Source organism: Brienomyrus brachyistius, chromosome 25, assembly GCF_023856365.1.
Source record: "Brienomyrus brachyistius isolate T26 chromosome 25, BBRACH_0.4, whole genome shotgun sequence".
Lineage (NCBI taxonomy): Eukaryota > Metazoa > Chordata > Actinopteri > Osteoglossiformes > Mormyridae > Brienomyrus > Brienomyrus brachyistius.
Genome location: NC_064557.1, coordinates 3996236 through 4020048, shown reverse-complemented (window position 1 = coordinate 4020048; position 23813 = coordinate 3996236). Strand labels below are relative to the sequence as shown.

Genomic DNA, 23813 nt, shown 5'->3' with positions numbered 1-23813 from the left:
AGAGTGAGAAAGGGACAGAGAGAGGGAGACTCAGGAACAGAGGGGGAGGAGAGAGTGAGATTCAAGAAGAGAGGGAAGGAGAAAGGGAGATTAAGGAAGAGGGAGATTCAGGAAGAGAGAGGGAGAGAAGGTGTGAGATTGAAAGAAAAACGAGTATAACACAGAGGAAGAAGAGAAGCCAAAGATTCAGGAAGAGAGGGTTAAGTGTGAGGGAGTGAGAGATTTAGGAAGAGAGGGTTAAGTGTGAGGGAGTGAGAGATTTAGGAAGAGAGGGTTAAGTGTGAGCGACTGAGATTACAGGAATAAATGCGGGAGTGAGAGATTCAGGAAGAGAGGGTTAAGTGTGAGGGAGTGAGAGATTCAGGAAGAAAGAGAGACCGAGGAAAAGAGGGACAGTGGAATTAAAAAAGGAGACGTTCAGAGAGACACAGTGTGGAGGGAGTATGAGAGAAGAGAGAGAGCATGATGGAGGGAGAGAGAGGGAGAGAGCGGGAGAGAGCGAGTTCAGGAGAGGGCTGTGCTCCTGCAGTTGAGCTGTGATCTGTTTCCATTCGGTTCATCGTGCATGTTTCTCTCCGAGCGACGCCACTCTGCTCGGCCTTAGAAATTAGAACTTATTATGTGTAACCCACGCAGGGCAGTTTATTTTTATCTGCGCACGCCGGCGTGGCCCTCCTTTGGTTGTGTGCGGACAGCCTAGGGGAGTTTGAGAAGCCTGGCAATTTAGCTAACACGTCAACCCTACCCCCCCCCCCCCCCTCGACGACCCGGCCGCCGTTCAGCACGTTTTTCCTTGCAAAGCAGCTACGTTGCGGCAGCAGCCAAGCGAACGAATGGCAAACAAAAGAGAAGAATATGCATACACACCCATATTATAGTCTGCAGGTATATGTTTGAATAAATATGACATGTATCAGTGTTTGAGTCTCTCAACATGCTGACCGTCACCCTACGCTGGTACTGCGGTGCTGTGAATGTGGAGCACAATCGTGAAATGGAGGACAAATAGAAAGGATTACACACACACACACACACACACACACACACACACACAGATTAGGTATCTTTGTGGGGACCGCCCATTCATTTATATAGGAAAATATAAATATAGAAAAACCCTAATCCCTACTATGATAACCTTGACCCCTACCCCTTGTGGGGACTGGAAAATGTATATTGGAGTTTGGCTCTCGGAGCTCCTTTCCGAGTCTCCTGGGTACAGATGTGCATGATCAATGATTTTCCCAGTAGGTGCTGAGTTCGGAGCCGTTTTCAGCCTGTATTGTATCCTGGAAATGGGCTTTGTGGTGCCCTGGCCTGTGCTTGTGTCGTTTATACGTACCTCATTTCCGAGTTGGGTGTGGTGCGGCCATCTTGTGATTTCACTACCGGCCTGTTCTTCTCTCTCTCTCTCTCTCTCTCTCTCTCTCTCTCTCTCCCGCGTCTCACTGCAGCCCGCCTTCTCCCAGAATCCACTCGGGAAGAAATCAGAATGCGCTTCCTGGGATTCTTCGTTGCATTGTGCCGCTGTTGGGTCGCGTCCAAATTGGCACCTAAATCAGACGTGGGCCGCGTTGCCGTGATGAGTATCGATTTTCTTATTGTGAGGACGGGGGGCGGGGGTGCTCTCGTAACGGCGCCGTGCATTTGCCGATGGGGGGGGGGGACCAAATGATGCAAGCGTCAGTGTTATTGGCGTTATTGTTAGTTTTGTCCCGTTTTAAGGGACAGAGATCCCATCCGCGGAGAGCGGCCAGGCCCAAAGTGGCCCATGTTGGCCGCACTTCTGCTGTTAGGGCTGGTAATTGAAACGTCGGAAGGTCGGTATCTCAGCAGCTTCATTAAGCTGTCAGTGGAGGACAATGCGGGGTGCTGGGAGAGACGGCCAGAGCTTCTCCGCCAGGAGATACGCCGTCTTACGCCGCTGCTGGCTGACACGGTCGACTTACGGTACAACAGCACTTCTCAACCTCGGATCTGAACAAGCAGCCATTTGGCTCTTGCTATCTAAAATACTATTACCCTGTTAAACCAGTAACCCAGAGCTTGACTCACCCAACAAAGGCAGGTTTCCATCCATCTGTCTTCCAAATGCTTATCTTGGTGGACGAATAACACGGGAAAAAACAAAATTACGTTTAACGATGCAGCTGTCTCCCCTGATCCTGGATACCTGTCGCGGCGGTTGCTGAATTTCCCTCTACCCTGCCCAGTCATGCATCCATAGCATTTGCCCCCTTTACTAGTAGGTGACTTCCCTTAACGCTGTGAAGAGCGCCCCCCCCAGCTGGAGAGGCGGTTTATCGCAGGCCGGCGGACACTGTGTCACGGGTGGAACGCTGCCACTGATGCGATGGCTTTAATCTCCGTTACGAACGGGGAATCCTCATTCCGTGTGTTGTCGAGAGCTCGTCTGAGCGGCTTATTATTGAGCTAATAAACCACACCCCATAATTTATGAAAGCTGTCTGCATCCTCGTCGCTGGTACATAAAGTAGGATTTATGATTATGGATCCGGACATATGTAAGTCCTTTTCTTTTGGATTTTTTTTCCGATAAATGAATTTTAGATTTCCTCTTGGTGGCCAGGCTAGGTCTTCCTGTGATACTAAGGATTTCTCCTTAATTTTACTGTAATTTTACTCACTTCTCCTCTAGAATGACTAACCGATGGATCTTCCCCTCAGTACACATGCTTCCCCTGTCCCACAGGGGACTCGCTGGTTTTGGTTTTAGCCATTGTTCAGGCAGCAGAGTCTACAATTTGGCCCCCTTGGTCTCAGCGGTGACCCCTAGGGGCCGTGGTTATCTACTGCCACGGTAAGCCTAAACCTGTACTGCGTTTCAGCTCTTCCTCAGCACTTTGACATGGCCGGATGCTGCTGGAGATGTCACCCCTCCCCCCTGTCTGAAAAATACAGCTGAAGCGTTCTTCTAATTGAGTCCCCCTTTCCCAGAAGGTAGAAAAAAACGTGGACATTTATCCATGCTCGAAGCTGCCCAAGGCCAGCGGCCCTGCTAAAGGACCATTAGCACGTTAGCGCCGGGGTCTGCGGGGCCCCATCGCCGTGGCATTGATGTGCCGGCCCGGGGGTGATGGGAGCACTCCAAAGGGGGCACCATGCTGGAGTAATGCTCCCTCTCTGGCTGCGGGGAAGCCTCTCTTTTGCCCCCTGGTGATTGATCCGCGCCATCCATCACTGTGCTGTAAATCTGATGTCAGTGGTTAAAGGCAAAGACAGTGGAGGGGGGCTATATATCACTGCCCCACCCCACCCCAGTGCCCATGCAGTAGATTTAAAGCAGGAAGGGTGGTTGGAGAATGCCATGCTCCCGGGTCTGAGTTGGCGATGGAGGCGGACTCGCAGGTGTTTCCCTGAGTGAATTGTAATGTTCCGGGTCACAAGGTTACAGTCCACCAGAGGGGGCTAGATGTGGGTGTGAGCCAAGGGTGGTAACACGTCCATCTCAGTCATCATTTAAGTCGCCTCATCCTGCAGCCCTCACTTATGGCTCGTTAACTAGCAGCTACATAATAATTCGTTGGCATCCGTGCTGCACCGGGAGGGGTGGGGGGGGGTGGTCGACACTGCTGCACTGGCCTTATACCACAAGTCCAGGACTTGCCTTTGCCGCTGCCTCTGTGTGGCAGACCTAGTAGGCCAGTCCAGTGATCTGCTATCTAGTGTTCAGCTACCTGGTGGTCTGTTGTCTGGGGATCCACCATCTGGTGATCTCCTATCCGGTGGTCCACTGTCTTGTGATCTGCTTTCCAGTGATCAACTACCTGGTGACCTGCTATCTGGTGATCTGCTTTCCAGTGATCAACTATCTGGTGATCTGCTATACGGTGGTCCACTTTCTGGTGATCTACTCTCTGTTGATCCACTGCCTGGTGATCCGCTATCCAGTAATCCTGCACATCCCTGTGCTTTACCCCTGATAGGGGGCAGTATGACTTTTAAGTTCCTGAAACACTTGCTATTCTTATGTGTATGGTTCTAATTTCCTGTTTCTTCCCCCATTTTTTTATTCCTTTAGTCTGGGAAAGCAGTATGTGTGTGTGTGTGTGTGGGGGGGGGAGTTCCTGGAATCTGGTGCTCTGTTAATGATTTACCAGCAGGAGACACTGGGTTAATATGCTTACCTGGTGTTACCGTCTCGGATGGGAACGCATTTTCCCGGCATAGGCTAAAAGCTGCTCGGAAGGTCCTTATTATCCACTGTCTTTGTGTTTTGAGTTTTTCAAGGTCCTGAACTCTGAAAACGCTGAAGTTCCTGGGCTTATCTTGTAATACAGTATCGACAGCCCGTCTATCGCATTTGTTAGATGGGCCCGGTTGGCGTGCGTTCTGCCGCCGCCGGCGCGCTCTACGTGCCGTGCGGAACACTGGAAAACCGTGTGAAGAGAGAAACATTAGCCCGGCACAGCATGTGGACGCGCTTCAGGCCGAGGTGTCGGGAAAGCCGAGACGTCGCGTAAGAAGCACTTGGATCTTTAAACGCCGTGATTTGCGGCCTGAGAGTGCGGTCGCCCTGCACCGATCCACCAGTGTGTGGTAACCTCATCTGGAGAGTGCACAGACGGCAGGCTGGGGGGCTGTGTGGGGGAAACGCCGGACCTCCTGATTGCATCCTTGGGGGCTGTAAGGGGGCTCAGTGATGGGGGGCAGGTTTCTTAGAGCTGTATCAGGCTACAGTTTACATATCTGCCTCGTGTGTCGGGAGGTGTGTGTGCGTGTGTGTGTAGGTGTGTGTCGGGGGGGTGCCTACCTCCAGCTGAGTTACTGAGAACATTACTCACTTCTGGGTGAGATTGTGTGGTTGGAAACTGCTCAGTGTGTGTGAACTGATAACTGTGTGTGTGTGTGTGTTTGTGGGTGTGAATGAGTGTTTGTGTGTGTGTGTATTTTTCACCGTATCTGTCTTTATGGGGATTCGGTCTCAATGCTTTCATGTGCTATAAATGTGCCTCTGAATTCCATCCTGACGAAACTCAGAAACATATGGAGACAGATAAAACAAAAATCTTTCATAGAAGAGGGCATTATATTGAAAAATCACCAGACTGAAAAGCACCTGTGTATTTGCGGAAACACACACACACGCACACACACACACACACACACACACGCACACACACACGCACGCACACACACACGCACACACACACACACGCACACACACACCTGTGCCGTGTATCTCGATTCTTCATCCCCTTTCAATCTCTGTGCTGTCAGTGATGTCAGGGGTGGATTCTAGAGCCGACTCCAGCTTGCACCCGTAGGGCAAAGGGATGGGTGAGATGGGGAGGTCAGAGAGGAGTTCTGGGTGTTGCTGAGCGCCGGCTAAGGAGTAAGGAGTAGAGGCTGCGCCGTGCCGAGAGAGTGTGACAGACCTCCCCCAGCAAAGACCTAGCCATTGTTGGGGTTTGCAGCTCCCATAGTGTCAGGATCTGGGTTCCAGTTCTTTACTGATGCTTCTGTTTTCGATATGGGTTGAGCTATTTATGCAGAGTCTGTTTCAGGTTGTTCAAGTGCTGGCCTGCAGGGGGCGAAACACCATGGGCTGAATAAAATAAATGATCTTATTTGTTGTGTTATTTGAATGCATCTGTCTCTCCTGTTTTCTCTCCATCTCTCTATCTCCGTCTCCCCATATGTGTCCAGCCAAGCATGTAGAACATCTGAGAACATCTGCTGAGCTCATTCAATACCCGCTTGCATGGGGACGGTCCTTTAAGGAAACAAAGCAAAATCCACCATCCATTCTCCCGCATGTTAATTCGCGAGCATTTTCATGTGACTCAGAACGCCCCCCCTGGTAACTGTGTTCCTTGTCACACGCCCATTGTAGACACTTAGATAGCTCGCAGCTAGCCGCTGATTCGCCAAACCCGGGTCGATTAAGGTCGAGGACGGCATGCTCTGATACCTCTCACCCGTCTGAAAACTGGACAAACTTCCTGACAAACAGGAAGACAGAAGCTTGTGCATCGAAGCTCATTGAGGGGGGTTTCTATGGTTGGCAGGCTGTTCCACACACACGCTCACGGTGGGAATGTCACGCTCCCACAATGCCTTGCTGCTGTGAAGAAGCGGGGGGTCCTGATATAGTTCGCTCAGGTTTTCACTCAAAGCAGAAAGGCATTGCTTCTGGCGAGAAAAATAATATAGAAGAAGTATAAATATTAAAAGAGATGTTCTGTAACGGGGTTACAAACTGGGTGTTACTGGCAGGGTGGGGGAGTGTGCTCTGTTTATTGATAGCCTTAATAAGCTGTCATGTGACTGATGCTGCTACGTTGCCCCTCCAGAGGACTGCTTGGATTGGGGGAGGAGGTCATTGGTTCAATCGTGCCCCCCACCCTACTTCTTGGCCAATAATGGGCGGGGGGATCTTTGGGCAGCCCCTTGCTCTGGAGAGAGAGCGCCCTGTGGATGGAGGGGTCCCGCTGAGATGCGACCGGCTGAACCTGCATAGTAATTTACCGCTTCCCTTGTTTCCCACCTCCCTGCATATCGGGGTGGGGGCGGCGCATGCGGGTCTTCCTGAGTGCCGGGCTGGGGCAATTTGAGGCATGTGAAGCCTGGAGTAGGTTGGAGGGGGGTGCCGGATTCGGAGGGACAGTAAGTCTGTGCATGTTCTCAGAATGTTCTGGATCAGTATAGAGCCCTGCAGGAGATGGCAGTAGTTGGGTTCCATGTGATGGACTATCTGCATTTTTTTTTTTGGGGGGGTGGGGGGTGGGGGGACGCTGTCTCATATCCAAACCATTAAATAGTCGTAGGTATAAATGGGCATGAATATCTAAGCTGCTCAAATCTCTGCATCTGGTAAATAAACAGGGAGACAAACAGAAAAACAGATAAACAGTGGGGAGCGAACGTTCCGGGGGTGTTAGTGACACCCCAAAGCGGCCGTCTCTCTGTGTCCGGGGTCTTCGTGTTTGAAAAGGAGCCTGAACGGACTGCATATCTCCTTAAGGTGGAGGGCGACCCAGCCCGGCCCATCGGACCTTCTGCGATTGATCAATGGAACTGAGACTCTGCCAGCAGACCCCCAGCCCCCCAGCTGCCTGTCACGCTCCATGAGGTTCACATACAGTGATGCATCCGCCGGCATAGAAAAAACTATTAAAAAAACACAGAAAAACAGCGTGCTAAAAAATACATTTACCACCGGAGGTCACTGGTTGCCGACGTTGCTGTGGAAACGCGTGACCCGAATGCTGTGACCTCGTGGGCTGGAGGCAGGGGGGCAGGGAGGAGGACTCCCTGCCAGGTCCGCCTCATCAAACGTAAATAAATAAGTGCTTTTCAGATTAAGGGTGACATTATGGGTCCACCCCCCCAAGCCCAGTTCTCCGCTTCCTTGAGTCTCCCTGCAGGAGGCAGCTGGACTCCTGTTTTCGTGTGAACAAGTCAGACTGCTGAATGCTGGCCCCAGAGTCTCAGTTGGACTGAATGCCGGTCCTGGGCGGAGTCAGTGGGAAAGGAAGCAGAGACGGGAGGGAGGGGGGGGACCCCAGGAACAGCAGGGCGGGGAGCTGGGGGGGGTGACATGTCTCCTTATGGCTTGCTGAAGCCTGCCTCACCCATCCAGGCTTTTAGAGGGGTTCACTCAGGGCCCCGAATCTTTGCCATGGGGCCCCTGGTGAAACGCGCCATTGGCTCGTCAGCCCCCCCCCCCCCCCCCCCGAAGCCTCAGTGCTGAAATCAGACACCCTGAAGGAATAGGCTGCTGACAGCCCCCTCTCATGCCGCCCCATTCCCCTGTCCCGCCTTGTCTGTCCTCCACACCCTTACAAATGTGTCGCCCGTCCGGGATCACACCTCTCCTGACTGGCACTTTCATTTCGCATCTGTGCGACACCTCCCACCCCCATCTCACCCCTCTCTCGATACACGGAGCCCCACAGCCCCCCACGGCATACCTGCCCCTGCTGTCCTTTTCCGGACGGACGTTTGCGGAAAATGTTTTTTGAGAAAATGTGATGCAAACTGCCAGCTCAGGCTCGACTGATGGGGTAGATCATGTGACAGCTGCCTCTACGGTGCCCCCCCCCCCCCCCTGCTGTTTACAGTCCACCCCCCCTCAACGCGTCCCATTTATCGCCTCCAAGAAGCTAGTGAACAGGTTTCAGTTCCGAGGGCACGCCTGGTGCCCCCCCCATGGATCGCTCCCTGCCGTGTTCACCGGCCATTTCACCGTAGTCATTCTCTCTTTTATCCCCCCCCCCCCCCCCCCCAAACACTGACGCACCACCGGAGATGAGTGGCCACCCTGTATCTTGCCCCCCCCCCACCAATAAACGGGGCCAATTTCCACACGGCCTCACCGGCCCACGCCCTGCTGAGGACGGGATATTTAAACTGTACCGTCGTAAAACGTAACACCTCCGCCATCAATATGCTAATTCCCGCTCCGCGGTGCAGCTCATAAAAGCTCTATTTCGTGGCAGCGTGCGCAGTAAAAGGCGGGTTCTCAGTCTGCATCCCGAGCAGACGGACTGAGGGAGCTGGCGCCCCCTTGTGCCAAGCCCAGAAAGCACGCTGAAAGGTCACCCCGGGAATCTCCACCCTCCTGCCTCCTGCCAGATGTGCCTTATTCTGGTTCTGTATGCGTGCTGCTCGGACACTTGCCCTCTGATGTTGCCCTCTGTGCTTTGCTTGTTTGGTTTGTCCCTGTCGCTTTCTCTGGCCTGCTCTCTCTCAGGAGGCCGCCTCACACTCTCCCCCAGCACACGGAGGGGTAATAACCTCTGTATGAGCCCCGCGCCGAAGCTTCACGCCCCTCGGGGCTCAAACCCAGCCTCCCGGTGGCAATCTTTCGCTCACATCTCCGCTCCCTCTCTCTGCCCATCTCAGAACAAGATCATCCTGGACCCGCTGACCTTCAGCGAGGCCCGGTTCCGCCCGTCGCTGGAGGAGCGCCTGGAGAGCATCATCAGCGGCGCCGCCCTCATGGCGGACTCGTCCTGCACCCGCGACGACCGGCGCGAGCGCATCGTGGCCGAGTGCAACGCGGTGCGGCAGGCACTGCAGGATCTGCTCAGCGAGTACATGAACAACGTGAGTAAACCCACCCCCTACCCCCACCTCGAGTCCTAAGCCACCCCAGTGTGACGGTTCTTGGGCTTATCCTCATGTGCTGTTCCCTCCCATTGGCGTCGCTATCACTCTTTGGTCCCCTTGAGACATTCTTCCAGCCTGACTTCATGCTCCGGGACTTTTGTGCTGGCGGGGGATTTGCATGTGGGTTAACGAAAACGGCCGTCTGGATGCCGCTGTCATCAAGTGACGTTTCCTGTGACAAACGGTGCCCTCTCTAGGCCCTCTCATTAGCCGGAGAGCTTACGCGCCTTTAATTCAGAGTGTGTTGATCTTCGAGATTCCCTTGGGACATACAGCAAATTTGTACAGCATCAGCATACCAGAGCCCTAACAAATAGAAGATATCCGAGGGTGAAGGAGGTGGGGGGGGGGGGGGGGGGGGGGACTCGGCACAGATTTAGCTTTATATGCAAGTGGTCGGTTGCCAATTTGTATTGAAGGGCCCTTACACTAGGGGGTGCTATGTGTTGATGGTGTAGTAGACAGTGCCGCCCCCAATGTTGTGCTGGGGTACAAAAAGAGAAGGAGGGTCAGAGTCGCCCAATGAAGGGAGAGATCCAGCTGGATGATGTCACGCGAGCTTCACTGGCGCCATCTGGGAGAAAAGGAAAGGGACACGCCCAGGAAATGCAATTTACAAGAGGATCGTCTGCTGCTGCCAGTCGCTGCAGGTCTGTCGGAAGCATTTGTTCCGTTATTCCCATTAAGGTTTAAAAGCGAATCGCGACCAAAGCCTGAAATATGTTTCTGTGGGAAGCAGACGGAAGCTTGATGTCAGGACATGAGACGGCTTCTGTGGGGGGAGGGGGTGTATGCTGGTGAGAGAGCGCACTGGAGGGGGACATGCACTGGGGGGTACGAACTGGGGGACATGCACTGGTGGGTGTTCTGGCAGGGAGCGCACTGGTGGGGGACATGCACTGGGGGGTACGAACTGGGGGACATGCACTGGTGGGTGTTCTGGCAGGGAGCGCACTGGTGGGGAGCACACTGGTGAGGGACATGCACTGGGGGGTATGCACTGGGGGGTGTACTGGCAGGGAGTGCACTGGATGGGTGGGAGCACAAGGGTGGGGGGCATGCGCTGGGGGGTAAACTTGTGGAAAGTGCACTAGAGGGGATGGAGTACCCTGGTAGGGGCTGCATTGGGAGGAGGAAGCTAACTGGTGGGTGGTGTACTGGGGGAGTGCACTGGGGGGTGTACTGGGGGAGTGCACTGGGGGGTGTACTGGGGGAGTGCACTGGGGGGTGTACTGGGGGAGTGCACTGCAGCGGGGATGCAGAGGTGGGTAGCTTGGAGGGTGGGCTTTACTAACCACATGCTAATATGATGCCCACTATACCTCAAGGGGCTTCTGTCCGGCCTCGAGCCCAGGCTGCTGGTGTTTGCTCTCGTCCCCCAGCCCCAGTCCTGTACGCGGAGGGATAGTTGCCTTTAGAGAACCCCACGGAAAAGAGAGGGAGAATGTACCATATTTGGAAAAACAGCAAGACCAAACACCGAAGTGGCTGTGGGGGTCGATGGTGGAATTACGCACGCTAACGCGCTAACAAGCTAACGACCGCTACAGTGGCCTGTGGTCTTAAAGGGGCCACGCAGGGCTCCGCTCCGATCAGCCCATCTCAGGCCTCCAGTCGGGGTGCCCTCCCCCCCCCCTTTTGATTTTTATATTTTATTTTCTTCCACTTGTGTCTCAATCATTCAGGCTTCTCTTTGGGGCGGGGGGCACACAAGGTTAATCAATGTGGCTGCTAGCGATAAATTAGCTCCAAGTGACAGTGAGGTGTCCATATGTGTCCTGTGCACGCCGGGCCGTGATTGGTGACGGCTCCCGCTGGCGCTGAATCATCGCCATTGGCTGATTTAGTCACGGCAGGCGGACAGAGCCATATATCAAATGATCGGCAGTGTAATGCATCGTGGGGTGTGGGTTCGGGCGGCGGGGGAGGCACCTCACTACGTGTACGGTGAACAGGATTTGGGGTGGGGAGGGTGGGGAGGTCAGCGCCACTCTTTAATGTTATGTGTCAGTATCCAAAATTAGCAACTGTTCATTAGCATCAGAGTATAGGGTTTAGTGTTTTTCTGACCTGATGGAAAGATGGCGGATCAAGGGTGGTTATACCGTGTCTAGACTTGTGCCCCCCAGTGGCGGGGTCAGGGTAGCGCCGACGCCTCGCCTTGGCGGCCATACTGAGATGACGTGGCTATCTGAGCGTGGGGGTGTTCATTCGGGGGGGTGGGGGGGTGCCCCCGGATTATTATTAAGCACCGTGCCGGTAATATTTATAGGGCGAGGCAGTGATCAAACACCCAGGGTGTCCATCCATGCTCTGGTAGCGACGGGGGTGGGGGCATTCAAGTTTTGGGTGCCGGGCATCACAGGTGGGTGGTGACAGGAAGGGGGCGCTGTGCTGTATAGGGCTCCAAAAATAAAGGAAAAATGAAGAGAAACAAGCAGAGGACTGTCAGGTGTTCAAATACATGCCTGATATGTATGTATAAGTATGTGTGTATGTATGTATATATATATATATATATATATATATATATATATCTGTCTCGTAGGCAGTTTAAGGAAATGTTTAAAGCTATTTATCTGGGTAGTAATGGTATATGTGCTCGGAACAAAAGCACAATTTTACATTAGAACATATGAAAATGAAGAGTGACACGACAGAAACTAACAAGAATTTCCTCCGTTCTCCAAAAAGTCACTAATATCTAGTTGGACGGCTAGATGAACACAACAGTTTCCCGAACCTCGCCTCAGGGGCGCCCCAGCCGTTCCATGGATTTCGTACATACTGCATTCAGCTCAATTAACTCGTTAATTTCATTCTTTTAAAAAGTCAGCGAGGTATTGATGAGCCGTATAAAGTGGGGTAGCGATAGAGTCAAAAAATGCATGGGTGCATTGGATGGTTGCCGTAAATACTGGGGAGAGGTTTGGAAATGGCTGAGCTGACACTTTGACAGGCATCATAGTTTTACACCAACATGACGATCATTTGAACATCATTTTCTTTGACTGACTAAGACTTTTGCACAGTACCGTACAGGAGTAAACATATTTTTCGAGTAATGACTGGACTCCTCTGCACCTGTTGGCCCCCTCATCATATTTTAACGCCCCCATGAGATATTCCATCGCCTCTAATTGAACGTAACGGCTCCGCGAAACCTCAGTCCAGAGCGTTTCTCCCCTCCCTGTTTGGGAAAGCCGTCCGGCAATGCAGAATGAGATTCCCTCTTGCCAGGCAGCAGACAGGAAGAGCTAATTAATGTCACACCGTCACGCCGCCTGCGCCGCTCATTATGGCGCCGTTTCTGCCCGGCTGTCGGTTAGCATTAGCAGTTCCGAGTCCACGGCAATGCTGTCGGTTATCCGCCCGTTTCCCTGCAGCAGAGGACTGGAGGAGGGTCACGTGCACGATGTTAGGGTTTGGCTCATAGTGAATTTCGACACAGCGCGTCAGTGGGGTTCAGGGGAGCCTGGGGCGTGGAAAAGCTGCTTTTCTGGGGGACGAACAGGTGCAGGGGACCCCCTGTCAGAGGTGGGGGGTGCTGGGATTTGTGTATTTGTTCAGTGCAGTGACCCACAGGGGGTGTCAACTTCAATCCAGTGAGCCCCATTGCTGCCGCAAGCTCGCGAGATGAACTCATCTTTGTTTCAGTCGTCGTGGGTTTTTATTTTTGTTAGCGGGAGCCAGACGGTCCGTTTCTCAGGCCGGCGGCTTTCACCCTCACCAGCTTTAGAAACTTCTGGATTGATCCAGAAGTCAGACTCTAAGATTATCCAGCGAGCTGAATTCAGAGGGATGACCGACTCGCTCGATTGTTACTTTTAACAAGGTCGCATTGGCATCGGCTGCTCGGAAAGTAAAAATCACTCCGTCAGAATCGATCAGGACCAAGTATCCGAAACCATATCTGGAGATCAGCGTTAAAGAAAATGCTACGGTGTGTGGAAAGGTATGAAAGAGGCTTTTTTTTTTTTTTGTCCTTTGGCTCAAGCCGTAAAACTTCAGCGTCCACCCCCTTCAGAAGACGGTATTACATCGCTGATATTGTTGCCAGAGATGAATAAACAGCCGCTCCTCCCCAGGTGAAAATGTGCTGATGTCGTGTGTGCTCATACCGGCCGGCGCCGTCAATAAATAATAGATCCCTGTGTGTCCGAGGTGAGCCCACCTCATCCCCCCACCGGGGGGGGGGGGCGTCCAGACGGCGCGGCTAAACGCCCGGCGCTAAACACCCCATGCTTGGCCATAAATCACCCACTCCCCTGTGGCCCTCCCACCCTTCCCATCTGTCAACAGCCCAGCACGTTTCGCGCTGACTCCTGATGTTCAGCTCGGGCACAGCTGACGCCATCATCCCCCAACGGCCGGTTTGGTGGTGGGGAGGGGGCTACTGCAGACCTGGGGAACAGACCTGTTTATTGATCTACGACAGCTGTGAGCCGATTTTGAACAGCGGAGAGTGACGCCAGCAAGCGGTGCAGTGGTTAAGGAACTGAATCTTCGTCAGATGGCCTCAACCTGGGAGGCGTCTGCTTATGGGCCCTGAAGATGAATGATTTGCGTAACACAACCATTACTTTACAGTTACCTGATAGGTAAACAAAATATTGCATTTTACATTACAGGGAAGGGTTAAAAGTTATGTGTGCTCCCTGGGATTTGAACACACAACCTTTAGGTTGTTAGGGCAGTGCTCTGCTTGAGATACAGGAGCACATGTACGGGGATATGAAGGCTAAGTTGTTTAAAATCACAAGCTAGTCGTCCATTAATCTACTGAAGGGCAATAAAAAATCAATAGAAAATGTAGAGCCAATGGGAATGCTTGAAGGAAGTCAGGGGTCAAAGGTGAAAGGTACTTGCGAACATGCTCGCATGTCCACCATCTATCCATGGAGATGACTCATCGGAAGTTTTTCGGTTCCTCCCGGATCGGCTGATTAAGAATCGCGTGATGGTCTCCTGTCTGAAGACTTAATGCCGTATGATTTCACCCGTTATGAAATGGGCAGAATCCTGCGAGGACTGGAGCGCCATTCCTCAAAGACTATCGACAAGTCCTGTTCAGCGTCCCCTCCCCCCCCCCGGGATAATTCAGTCGGACTGGGAGCAGAGTGTAGTTTATCATTCCCATTAATTTGGTCCTCATGCTAGAAGCCTGCAGTAATCAGGAAAATAAAATAGTCCCTGAAATAATAATAAGTCACCCTGTCGCCCCCTGTCTGCGTGGCTCTTTGGCTCTTTTTATTATGTGTGGGTGATGAGAGCGGAGATGGACTTTGGATTTCTCCCCTTGGAGCGTGACGTACTCCCTGGAGAGGGTGCGGCTCACCTCCGAATGATTCTGTCTGCGTGTCTTTGAACATAAGTTCAAGATGATTTCAGATTTTTTTTAATTCTGCAGTTATACAGATTGTGTATGGTAAAGGAAATCACACCACTCCAGTCAGTTTTAGTTTCACAATTTGCTGTGTCCGTTAGCTTCTGCGCAGAGCCAGCAAATCCATAGGGTACGGCACACCGCGCTGCTGTTTTGCAGCCCGTAACCCAACCAGACAAGTAGACGTCCATTAGAATGTTCCGGAACGCCTCGGTGTGGCACAGATGGGCCACGGTTCTGTCAGGTGGGCCAGCCGCGACGCGTATCCCATCCAGGTGATCGGATAAATTAGGGTCTAATTGTGTTTTTTCGACAGAGTCATATTGGGAGATGAGATGGAATTAACCGGAGACGTATTAACGTAATAAACGTTCAGACCTGGCAGGCGATTGCGTTACGGGAAGGTCGGGGGCCCCGCCTCCCAGGTCTGCTGGTGGCTGTCGCCGAGCCGACTAACGTGATTGACATTGATAGGTGGATTACACTGCGGAATGAAACGTAATCGCATTATGTGGGCAGGCATAAATCCAAGGCCCCGGTCTCTAAGTGCATTAAGTGTGATGTGTGTGTGTCAGCGTCGTGGGCAGGCTGTGCACACGCGTGGTGTCGTCCCCCCCCCCCCCCCATTCCCAGTCATGTACCTTGTCGGGTGGGTGGGTCTACCTGACACGTTGGGGATACGGATAACTCCAAGGTCCGTCACCGCGCCCCAAGAGCCGGACCCAAACCTGAGATGGCCAGATTTCCCATAATCTTCTGCTTCAAATCTCCCACAGTGCAGCTTGATTATTGGTGCAAACCAATAACCAGAAAACTACCTATTGACGCGATCATTTTACAAGGTGATGGTGACATTGCAATGCATTAAATGTTGCCCCCGTCAGACCAAAACAGGGAACAGCGACGGCAGTTGCACTCATATGTCAAACTCTCACCTTCCCTCTGGTTCATTGCAGGTGGCAGCTGAAATTCAGAGCCCCCCTCCCACCCAATCATGCCACCTCACATTCTCTTACCTACATCTCATATCTCTGAGCGGCCATCACTCTGATTTGATAGTTCTGAAATGAAGAGCAGAGGCATGAAATGACACAAAGCCTGGCCCGCCCGTCCCCCCCCCCCCCCCAGACACATCTGGGATTTATATGGAGATTAAGGCTCGTTTGCTTTTCGTTTTTACTCAGTTCTACCCCTTGGAATCCCGGGTCTGTTGAAAACTCTCATAACGCTCTTCAAACCCACCCATTTCTGGGGTGGTTCCTGAGATGGTGGGACACTCGGGCCCCTGAAGGCGGCCAGGATGGAAGGAGCTGGTGACCGCGGTGATTGCACCATCCGCGTCGGCGTGATGAAGACAGCCAAAGGCGGGAGTGAGCCTTGTTACGGGCGACAGAGCAGACTCCCCGATGAAGGCCCCTTATCGGGACAGCCGTGCTTGTCTGTCTCTCACATCGCCCCCCCTCTCCTTGGGAAGTGCTCCTTAACCTTCCCATCTGATAGCCGCTACTTTTTTTTTCATGTAGTGTCTGGCCTGTAAAAGGTACAGAGGGGAGATCGGAGATGGCAGCTGCCTGCAGTTCGTCGATTCTGGAGGGGGGGTGCTTGAATGTCTGAAAGATCAGGTTGCTAGAGTCACAGTGTGCAGGTTTTGGGGGTGGAGGGGATAATGAGGCCATATAGGGATGATGAATTAACCGGTGTTTGGTGGGGGGAATCATGGGACAGATATCGAAATCAATGCTTACATGCAAAGGATTATGGGAAATTGGTTGGCACACATGTCTTGTTTGACAAAATGGCTGAAATGATGCACCCTTGCTTTAATAAACTCTTATTCACCTTCTTTTAATCGCGTCATATCAGGATATGATATATTTGAGACATATTTTGTAAAGCCGATAGTTTGAATTTGACCCTCTCTGGCAAAAAGTGGTGGTAAATCACTGTAAAGTGACTGCCTGCCGATAAACACACTTTATGCTAAGTGAAATTTAGCTTGTTGATCACAGGACCACAACTTAGACCTACCTCACGACCCATCTGACTCTCTTTCCGGCATGATATACGGTCCTGTCATAACAGACGGGAGCGTGACCTCGATTTGTCACCCGTCCCCATCAGGCGCTAAGTAGGAATGGCGTCTCATCAATAACGTTCCTTCAAAGGTTGGACAGCGTTCGAGGCCAGCACAGGGCACCTAGGAGAGGGGGGGTATTGATGGGAGTTCTCCCTCCTGGGTTGGGGAGGGGGGACCAAGATCTGCCTTGGACTTGACCGAATCGAGCCTTTGCGGGGAACTTTGTTCTCCTGGAAGTGGATTCATAACCGCCGTGGAGGCAGGGGTTGTACCGGTGTTTATTTCCTGCTACTGCATGCTTCATGAGCCCCCCGACACCAGGAAGGCAGTCTGCCACAGGCTAATATGTGCACAGAGAGTGCTGTCACCCTCAGCTGCCCATAAAGCCGACTAGCTTTTCTCTTGTTTTATTTTTCATGCCCCCGGAGTCCGACACAGCAGGTTGGAGGTGCCTCGGGGGTCGGGACAGCTCTGTGATGACTGGCAGTACGGCGGCGGTCTCGCATCCACCTTCTCGTTGAACCCTCAGCACTCAGTCTGCTAATTAAAGTCACCATTTAGATAGAAAAACCGCAGACTGCTGTCACCTGCTTATGCAGGTGTGAATCGTTTACCGACTGGGCCGCCTTCCAGTGAGCTGCTTCTTTTACCTGCCACCAGGAGACGTTGTTTTCCATCCAGGACAGAGACAGCTGGAGTTGATTAGCTAATCGCCAGGGGAACACTGAGAAAAACCCACGGGCCTGCGGCGCTGGTATGCGTGCCGAACCGCCAAGACGCGTTAACGTGCAAATCTTAGCTTTAACGTCACACTCCAACGCTAATCGCAATAATCCTGCTGCTGCAGGGGGTCGCTGTTGACACCAAAGGATCACAGCTCTACGATTGGGGTGAAGGAGATGCTCCTAGAAGGTTCTCCCAGCCCAGATCTGGCAGCTGAGGGCGTTTTTAGTGTCTCTGTCACTGACGTCAGTGACTGCAATATACCCCCCAGTCCTCTAGAGGGCACATGATGCTTTAATGTGATTCTCCACTGTGCCGACACACTCAGATGTCCTACTGGTGTGTCCGTGAAGTGATGAGGGGCCCAGCTGTGGGGGTGAAAGGTTCGAGATGTTTATTCCACAGGGGTGCGGTCATTAGTCTCGTTAATACGCTATTTTAAGCTTGGCACAATTATAACCTTAAACAAAAGCATATATTTAGCTAAAAATTGGTCTAATGTGTCCCATTTAGCAATGCTGTACGCAGATGTAATTTACCATGAATACAAATGAGTGGTTAAGGTGTTGCTTTATTACTAAACATTTTGCTGTTAACAGTAATTACTTGGTTATTCTGGGTCAGGACACAATAGGTCTTTGGTGATGGATTCTCAACCAGGTCCTAATAGACCCATAGCAATGAACATGAGGCCAGTTTCCTGGGTCACGCATCTCAACATCTGATTGGTCGGTGGATGGCTGGGGTGAGGGGTGAGAGGAGCAAGTGCATCCCAGACTGGCTATCACCAAAATAGGACCGCGGGGAACCAGGCCGAGTGCCTGGGGTACACCCATCTCCTCCTCTGCTGTATTGAGGATGCTGGCAACTTCTATCGAGGTCTTCCTGAGGATTTTATTTCCACCCGTCGGCCTCGTGTGAGCCTGCATCCTTCCAGAACATTCTTCACCACCCCGGATGAAGGTATAAGCTAAATAAAGGAGAGAAAAAGGGCTGGGAAGCGTGGATGGGGAGGCGGAGGGATACGAACTGTGGAGTTCGGCGATTTGGCTGCAGTAAGCGAACATTGCTCCCCGTCCCTCTGCCTCCCTCCGCCAGAAATGGGCTGTAAGCTTTTTATTTATTTTTTTTGCATGCTTGGCAAATGAGGAGCTAATTAAAACAATTTATTTAATGGTGAACATTGCAGAACATCGCACATTAACAGAAACATTAGCACTCTGCTGAATGCAGGCCTGTAGCTCGAGGATATAGCCATAGCATCAGCAGTAATCTGATTTATTCCAGTTTGTTCAACGTTTGCAGCTGGAAGTGAGAGCAGGCTGCAGACAACAGCCCGCTATTTCATCACCTATATATAACATTATCATTTTCTTTGTTTTATCCTGTTTCTGCGTAGGCTGGAGAAACGCAGGACATTATTCAACTTAACAGGGATACTTAGGCGAGTGGTTAAAATAGAAATTCACGATTAAATTGTTTCTTCGGCTGGAATAACTTAAGCTGTAAGCGTGTGACTCTCCCATGTTTAGTGGAACCACTTCGAAGAAATCGAAAACAATTGCTTTCAGGGAAATTAGAACTAAATCCAAAATAATTAGCACCCTTTTTTAATCATCCGTGGCTGAAAATTAATTGTGTTTTCATAATGTTTATCATGGGCTTTGTGGCTGATTTTAAAGGTACATGTCTTGGCGTGATATTTATCTTCCTTCCCCCGACCCCCCCAACTGAAAATCACCTCCATGTTCAGTGTTTAATGTGGTATTGAGATGTAAATCTTGCTGTACCTGGGGTGACTTGTCCCTGACTTTCTGTCTTCAGACTCGCATTACTTAAAATGTAATCATGGCTAACCGTAGCGCTGTTCATGAACGCGGTGCGGTGTGAGGTCGCAGTTCGTTCTGGCTTGCGTGTGTGTGTTTGTCTGTGTGTGAAAGCGGGAGGGGTTGACTCGCAGTAACCCCCCCAGTTTGAGGTCTAAATGTGGCCCTTTGCTTCTGCTTTCTGGTGTGGTGGCATGAGGGCGCCTTTGCTGCTAATGACTCCGTAAAGGAGCTTGTGAAAGGAGGGGGGATTTAAAACAAGCATTGGAGTCGGTAGGAGGGGCGGCGGGGGCGAGGTGCACCCCCGGCCTTCGTCTCACAAAAGGCCGACGCCTGCGATCGATAGCGTGCCCGGAGAAGGTCGTCTGCGCAGGGCGGGCATTGTAGCCGATGCTAGCTGCCACCGTTTAACTGCTAACTGGTCCCCACAATACAGACGGTATGTAGAGGCGGTGGTGTAGTGTCGCGTTCTGGGATCGAGACGTGTGGCACGTCAACAGTAATTGTTAAACCTGGATTTCCGACAGTCGCCGCCGGCAGCAAACATCCGATAAAATGCAACGTGCTAGGAAAGTGCGACGTGGGCGCTGAGATAGGCCTCTCCTGCCCCCCCTGCCCCCGTCATTGCACTAACTTAGCCACCGACACTGCCTGCTGGCCTGTTGTCACCATGGTGAGAGATTGTGTATATATATATCGTGGCCAGTTTCTGGTCTCTGGTAACTATGGTGACCCACAAAAAAGGCAGTGGATATTATCTACCAAATGCGAGTGTTCAGAACTTGCGCTAAAGTTACGGAACAGACAGAGAGCCGAGTAAGGGCCATAGGCTGAAGTATATTAGCGTATGTATTTATATGAAAGGTGTGATAGTGTAAATACCTGGTGTCTGACCGTCTTGACTTACACACATCATTCTACATCCTTCAGGGGGTATTCCACGAAGCAAGATTTCTTGCTTAACTAGATTACTTTAAGGTAGTCTGAGCTAGTAAGCTGATAACTTTATATTTGTTCACTTACATTTAGCCCAGACTACCTTAAATCCAATAAATTATCCAGCTAAGCAAGAAATCCTGCTTTGTTGAACACCACCCTGGTGTTGTTAAAAAGCTGGGTAAACACCGTAGATTAACCCCACCGTTTCGGTGACAATAAGGCCCCGCTGGTTTGCCTGACTAACCGGATGGTGGTAGAAGTTAGTAAATAAAAAAGTTAGTGGTAAAAAAGTTAGTAAATGTATACAGTATATACAGTCCCCCCTAGCATTATGAAATAACCCCATTAGGTCAGCAGCTAAATCCTGAAATTCCCCCCACCCCCCCAAGTTCATCCAGTCACCAAAGGGCAATGAAAGTCTCAAAGTAAGCGCTCAGGAAAACGCGTTTTACTGACAGCTAGGCCAAAGCTGCAGGACCCAGAGTTCGCAGTTACGCCCTTGAACTCTCCGCAAGACTTTTTTTTGTTTTTTAAAGATCAGCCAGTCCGTTTCTGCTGCACGTTGTCTCCTTTTGTTTGTTCGTTTCGTTTTACTCCACGCGACTCGCAGTAGGATTCCTTGTCCCCTCTAGCCTGACGCTCGCGGCATTATAGTAGCCCCAGAGCGCTAGCCGCACACTCACCTGCAGCACATCCACAGAAACGCTTATTCACAGTAAACGGTGCGGCCCTGTTATATATCGATTTCGTATTTCGTTTTTATTGTTATATTGTTGCTCTGCGACTGAATAAAATTTCATTATATTCACTATAACCATAATAACCAACCAAAACTCATTTGAGTGCCGGTAATAAAGCGATTACTTCAACTGGGAATAAGCCATAAAATGGTTTTCATGGGTATGGCCGTGTTTATAAACAGCCCAGGGAGACAGAAGGGGGTTGGGGGTGGGACGCGTGGGGGGGTGGGGGGGGGATACTGGTGGGGTGAGTAGAAGCCATATTTTGCCAGTTAATAGGTTGATGACCTTTTTAAAAATGGTATTATTGCTTAAATGGAGTACAATTTACCAAGTGGGTTTATAATAGTGTATAGATTTTCTTCACGGACATCGACATGAACTAGCCCCATGTGTATTAAAGAGACGACAGTGTGTTACTCATGACTGAACATCCACCTGCACAAGTTCTTTGTGACATTTCGAAGTTAAAATTTGAGCAGTCGGTGTTTTAAGCTAAGAATTAGCATCGATTTGACCTGCCCTTCTAAAAACACATCACGGTAGTGTTTTTGTTTTATTAAATAAACCATTTTACTGGTTTATTTTCCCCCTACAGAAGGCTCCGGCGTAAACACAGTCATGTTGACACGCTGAGGGGGCGACTTTAAAATTCGTGATCCGTCCCGACTTGTGGTGCTTGGGAAAACGTGAGTCTTTGTTTCAGGCTTGTCTGTATTCCCCTGGAAACTGCTGATTGGTAGGGTACACCCCCCCCCCCCCCCCCACACACACACACACACACATACTCAGGATGCTCGGGAATCATAAACTTGGCTGAGGAAAATTAAGAATGAAAGTTGGCCTATTGCCTGGCGCCAGATACCCTGGGGAGAGTTACTGCCGTCACCGCAGGTGCTGGGGCATCCTCAAGGATCTCGCAGTGGCGAGCTCGGGAAGTTCTCCGCCTCTTCAAGCGTCAAGTCATTTCCTTCTTTGTCAGATCGATAAATCCGGACTGGATATAAAACCCAACGGGAAAAAATAAAAGCGGAAAGAGAAGCCGCGGGCGTGTGCCACCCAGCGGCGTCCCGGTGCTTTTGAAGTGCACGGCAGAGTGATCCTGTTCCTCATTTGTCACACCGTACGGCATATTACCTCCTCAATATCGCGGTGAATCATGGGACAGCCTCAGGGGGATCGGATCGGAAGGCTGATTCGGCGTCGCCGCAAAGCTGTTCGATTGGGCCTCCCGTCTCTCGCCGTTCTCACATCCCCTATCCTGAGCCTATAGGGGCCGCGCCGATCGCTATGCGCCATTGCTAATGATTCCAGTTCCGTTGGCGGCGCGGCTGTCAGGTGGTGACCTCCGTCCTGAGCTCCATCTGAGACGTGTTTGTAAACAAACAATGAGGGCGAAAATGAGCCGGCACAGGGAGCTAATGTAGGTTTGCCCAGGCTCGGAACTGAGCACGGACAGCACGGATATTGTTGAATCTAGGAACAAAATGCTGCTATCGGATGTTACAAAACCCCGGCACGGCATCCCCTCTTCTTCTAATGGGGCCGACTTTTTGAACCCTCGCAGGTAGAGCTGTGTCGTTACCCCACGGAGGCGCTCATTACGCTTGAGAGACTTGCTGTTACACCTGCTTGAAAACCGGCCCGGCCAAGATAATTGGTTGTTGTCTGAATTGCAGCTACTCCTGATTCAGGAAAGGGGGGGGGTTTAGTCCCTGGCTGAGTTGGTATCTATTTCAGCAGGGGAGCTACAGGCACAGCACCCCCCGCAGGATGGGGTGTCACTGCCAGATGGTCCCCTCTGACCCCACTGCCCTACCGTGGGTCTTTATGGGTCGAGCGGGAAGGCCGTGCTTGGCATCCTCGCTAAATGTCACTCTGAAGCTTGACAGATGTGCCCTGTCGAGGCACTTTCGGGGGCCCTGGGGGTCACGGAACATCACGTTTAGATTTTAATGAATCTCGCCAGTGACCTTACACAGTCACTTCTGATTTATCCTGACTATAGTAGCTTATAGATCTACGATTAATGAAGTGAAATTATCCAGAAGATGCTTTTAACATAAAGGACAAATACCTTGTGACCATTCCAGAGCTACATTTACTACCTTTTAGCCAGAGTCCTGATTAAAGGCCAGAGTGCTGATTATAGGCAGGCCAGGACTCTGGCATTCCTCCAGAACCATGGTGGTTGACTGTAATGTTCTCCAGAACTGTAGGGTTTCAGCCACATGGGACAGTCTCGATGGGAAGACACAATACTGGTGGCAGCAACGGCAGCCGTTTCCCATCGCTAGCGATGCGACGCTGGGCAGCCTTCCACGTACACTCGCCCTTTCCTGACCATCCCTCTGAGCGGCAAAATGCCACGCAACGGCCTCTAAATCAGTCCGAGCGTCCGCCCGATTGCGGGTCCGATTCACCGTGGAAGTGAGACATGCAGCTGAGAGACACCTATGTCCGTGTGAACACCTCAAAAGACACTAGTTGCTAGGTCACCCTGAAAGATGTGAGGAAAAACACAGAGCAGGCCTATGACCTAGAAGCAGTGCGCCCACTAGTTGCTGGAGGAATGCGTGCAACGGCTTGGGAACGAGAGAGAAGGACAAGATCCTCCTTCCTTGTACAGTGTGCTATTCAATTCTTCACACAGCTCTACTTGCGGTTAATAAAATCGACCTCCCCCCACATGATCATGTGATGGCCCTCTGACCTCCTGCATCTCTTACCAGCCATCCGCGAACTGACTTCTGTCTGCGGGGGCCCTGGATTTGATTCGTCTTAACCTCTAAAGACCCGTGTTCGTCGCGCTGTCACGAAGTCATCAATCTGTCGAAACGTCTGGTTTGTGCATTTTTCCTGGGGCTTCCGTCTGCTAGTCGTGTGTCTTGCTTTCGACGCTAATGCTGTATGGATATTCAGATGCCCCCGACACAAACGTCTCAGCGGTTAATGGCGATATGGATCACCGTGGTGCAGACAAA

The 23813-nt window shown here is 51.4% G+C and overlaps 1 protein-coding gene across 1 annotated transcript in view; it reads left to right on the top strand.

Annotated features, from left to right (window-relative positions):
* The window catches only part of LOC125720268 (catenin alpha-2-like), a 185283-nt gene that overhangs the window by 63696 nt on the left and 97774 nt on the right, over nt 1-23813 (top strand). Inside the window, exon 7 of the mRNA XM_048995476.1 lies at nt 8872-9075. Coding sequence (XP_048851433.1) covers nt 8872-9075 — 204 coding nt within the window. The remainder of the gene's footprint in view (nt 1-8871; nt 9076-23813) is intronic.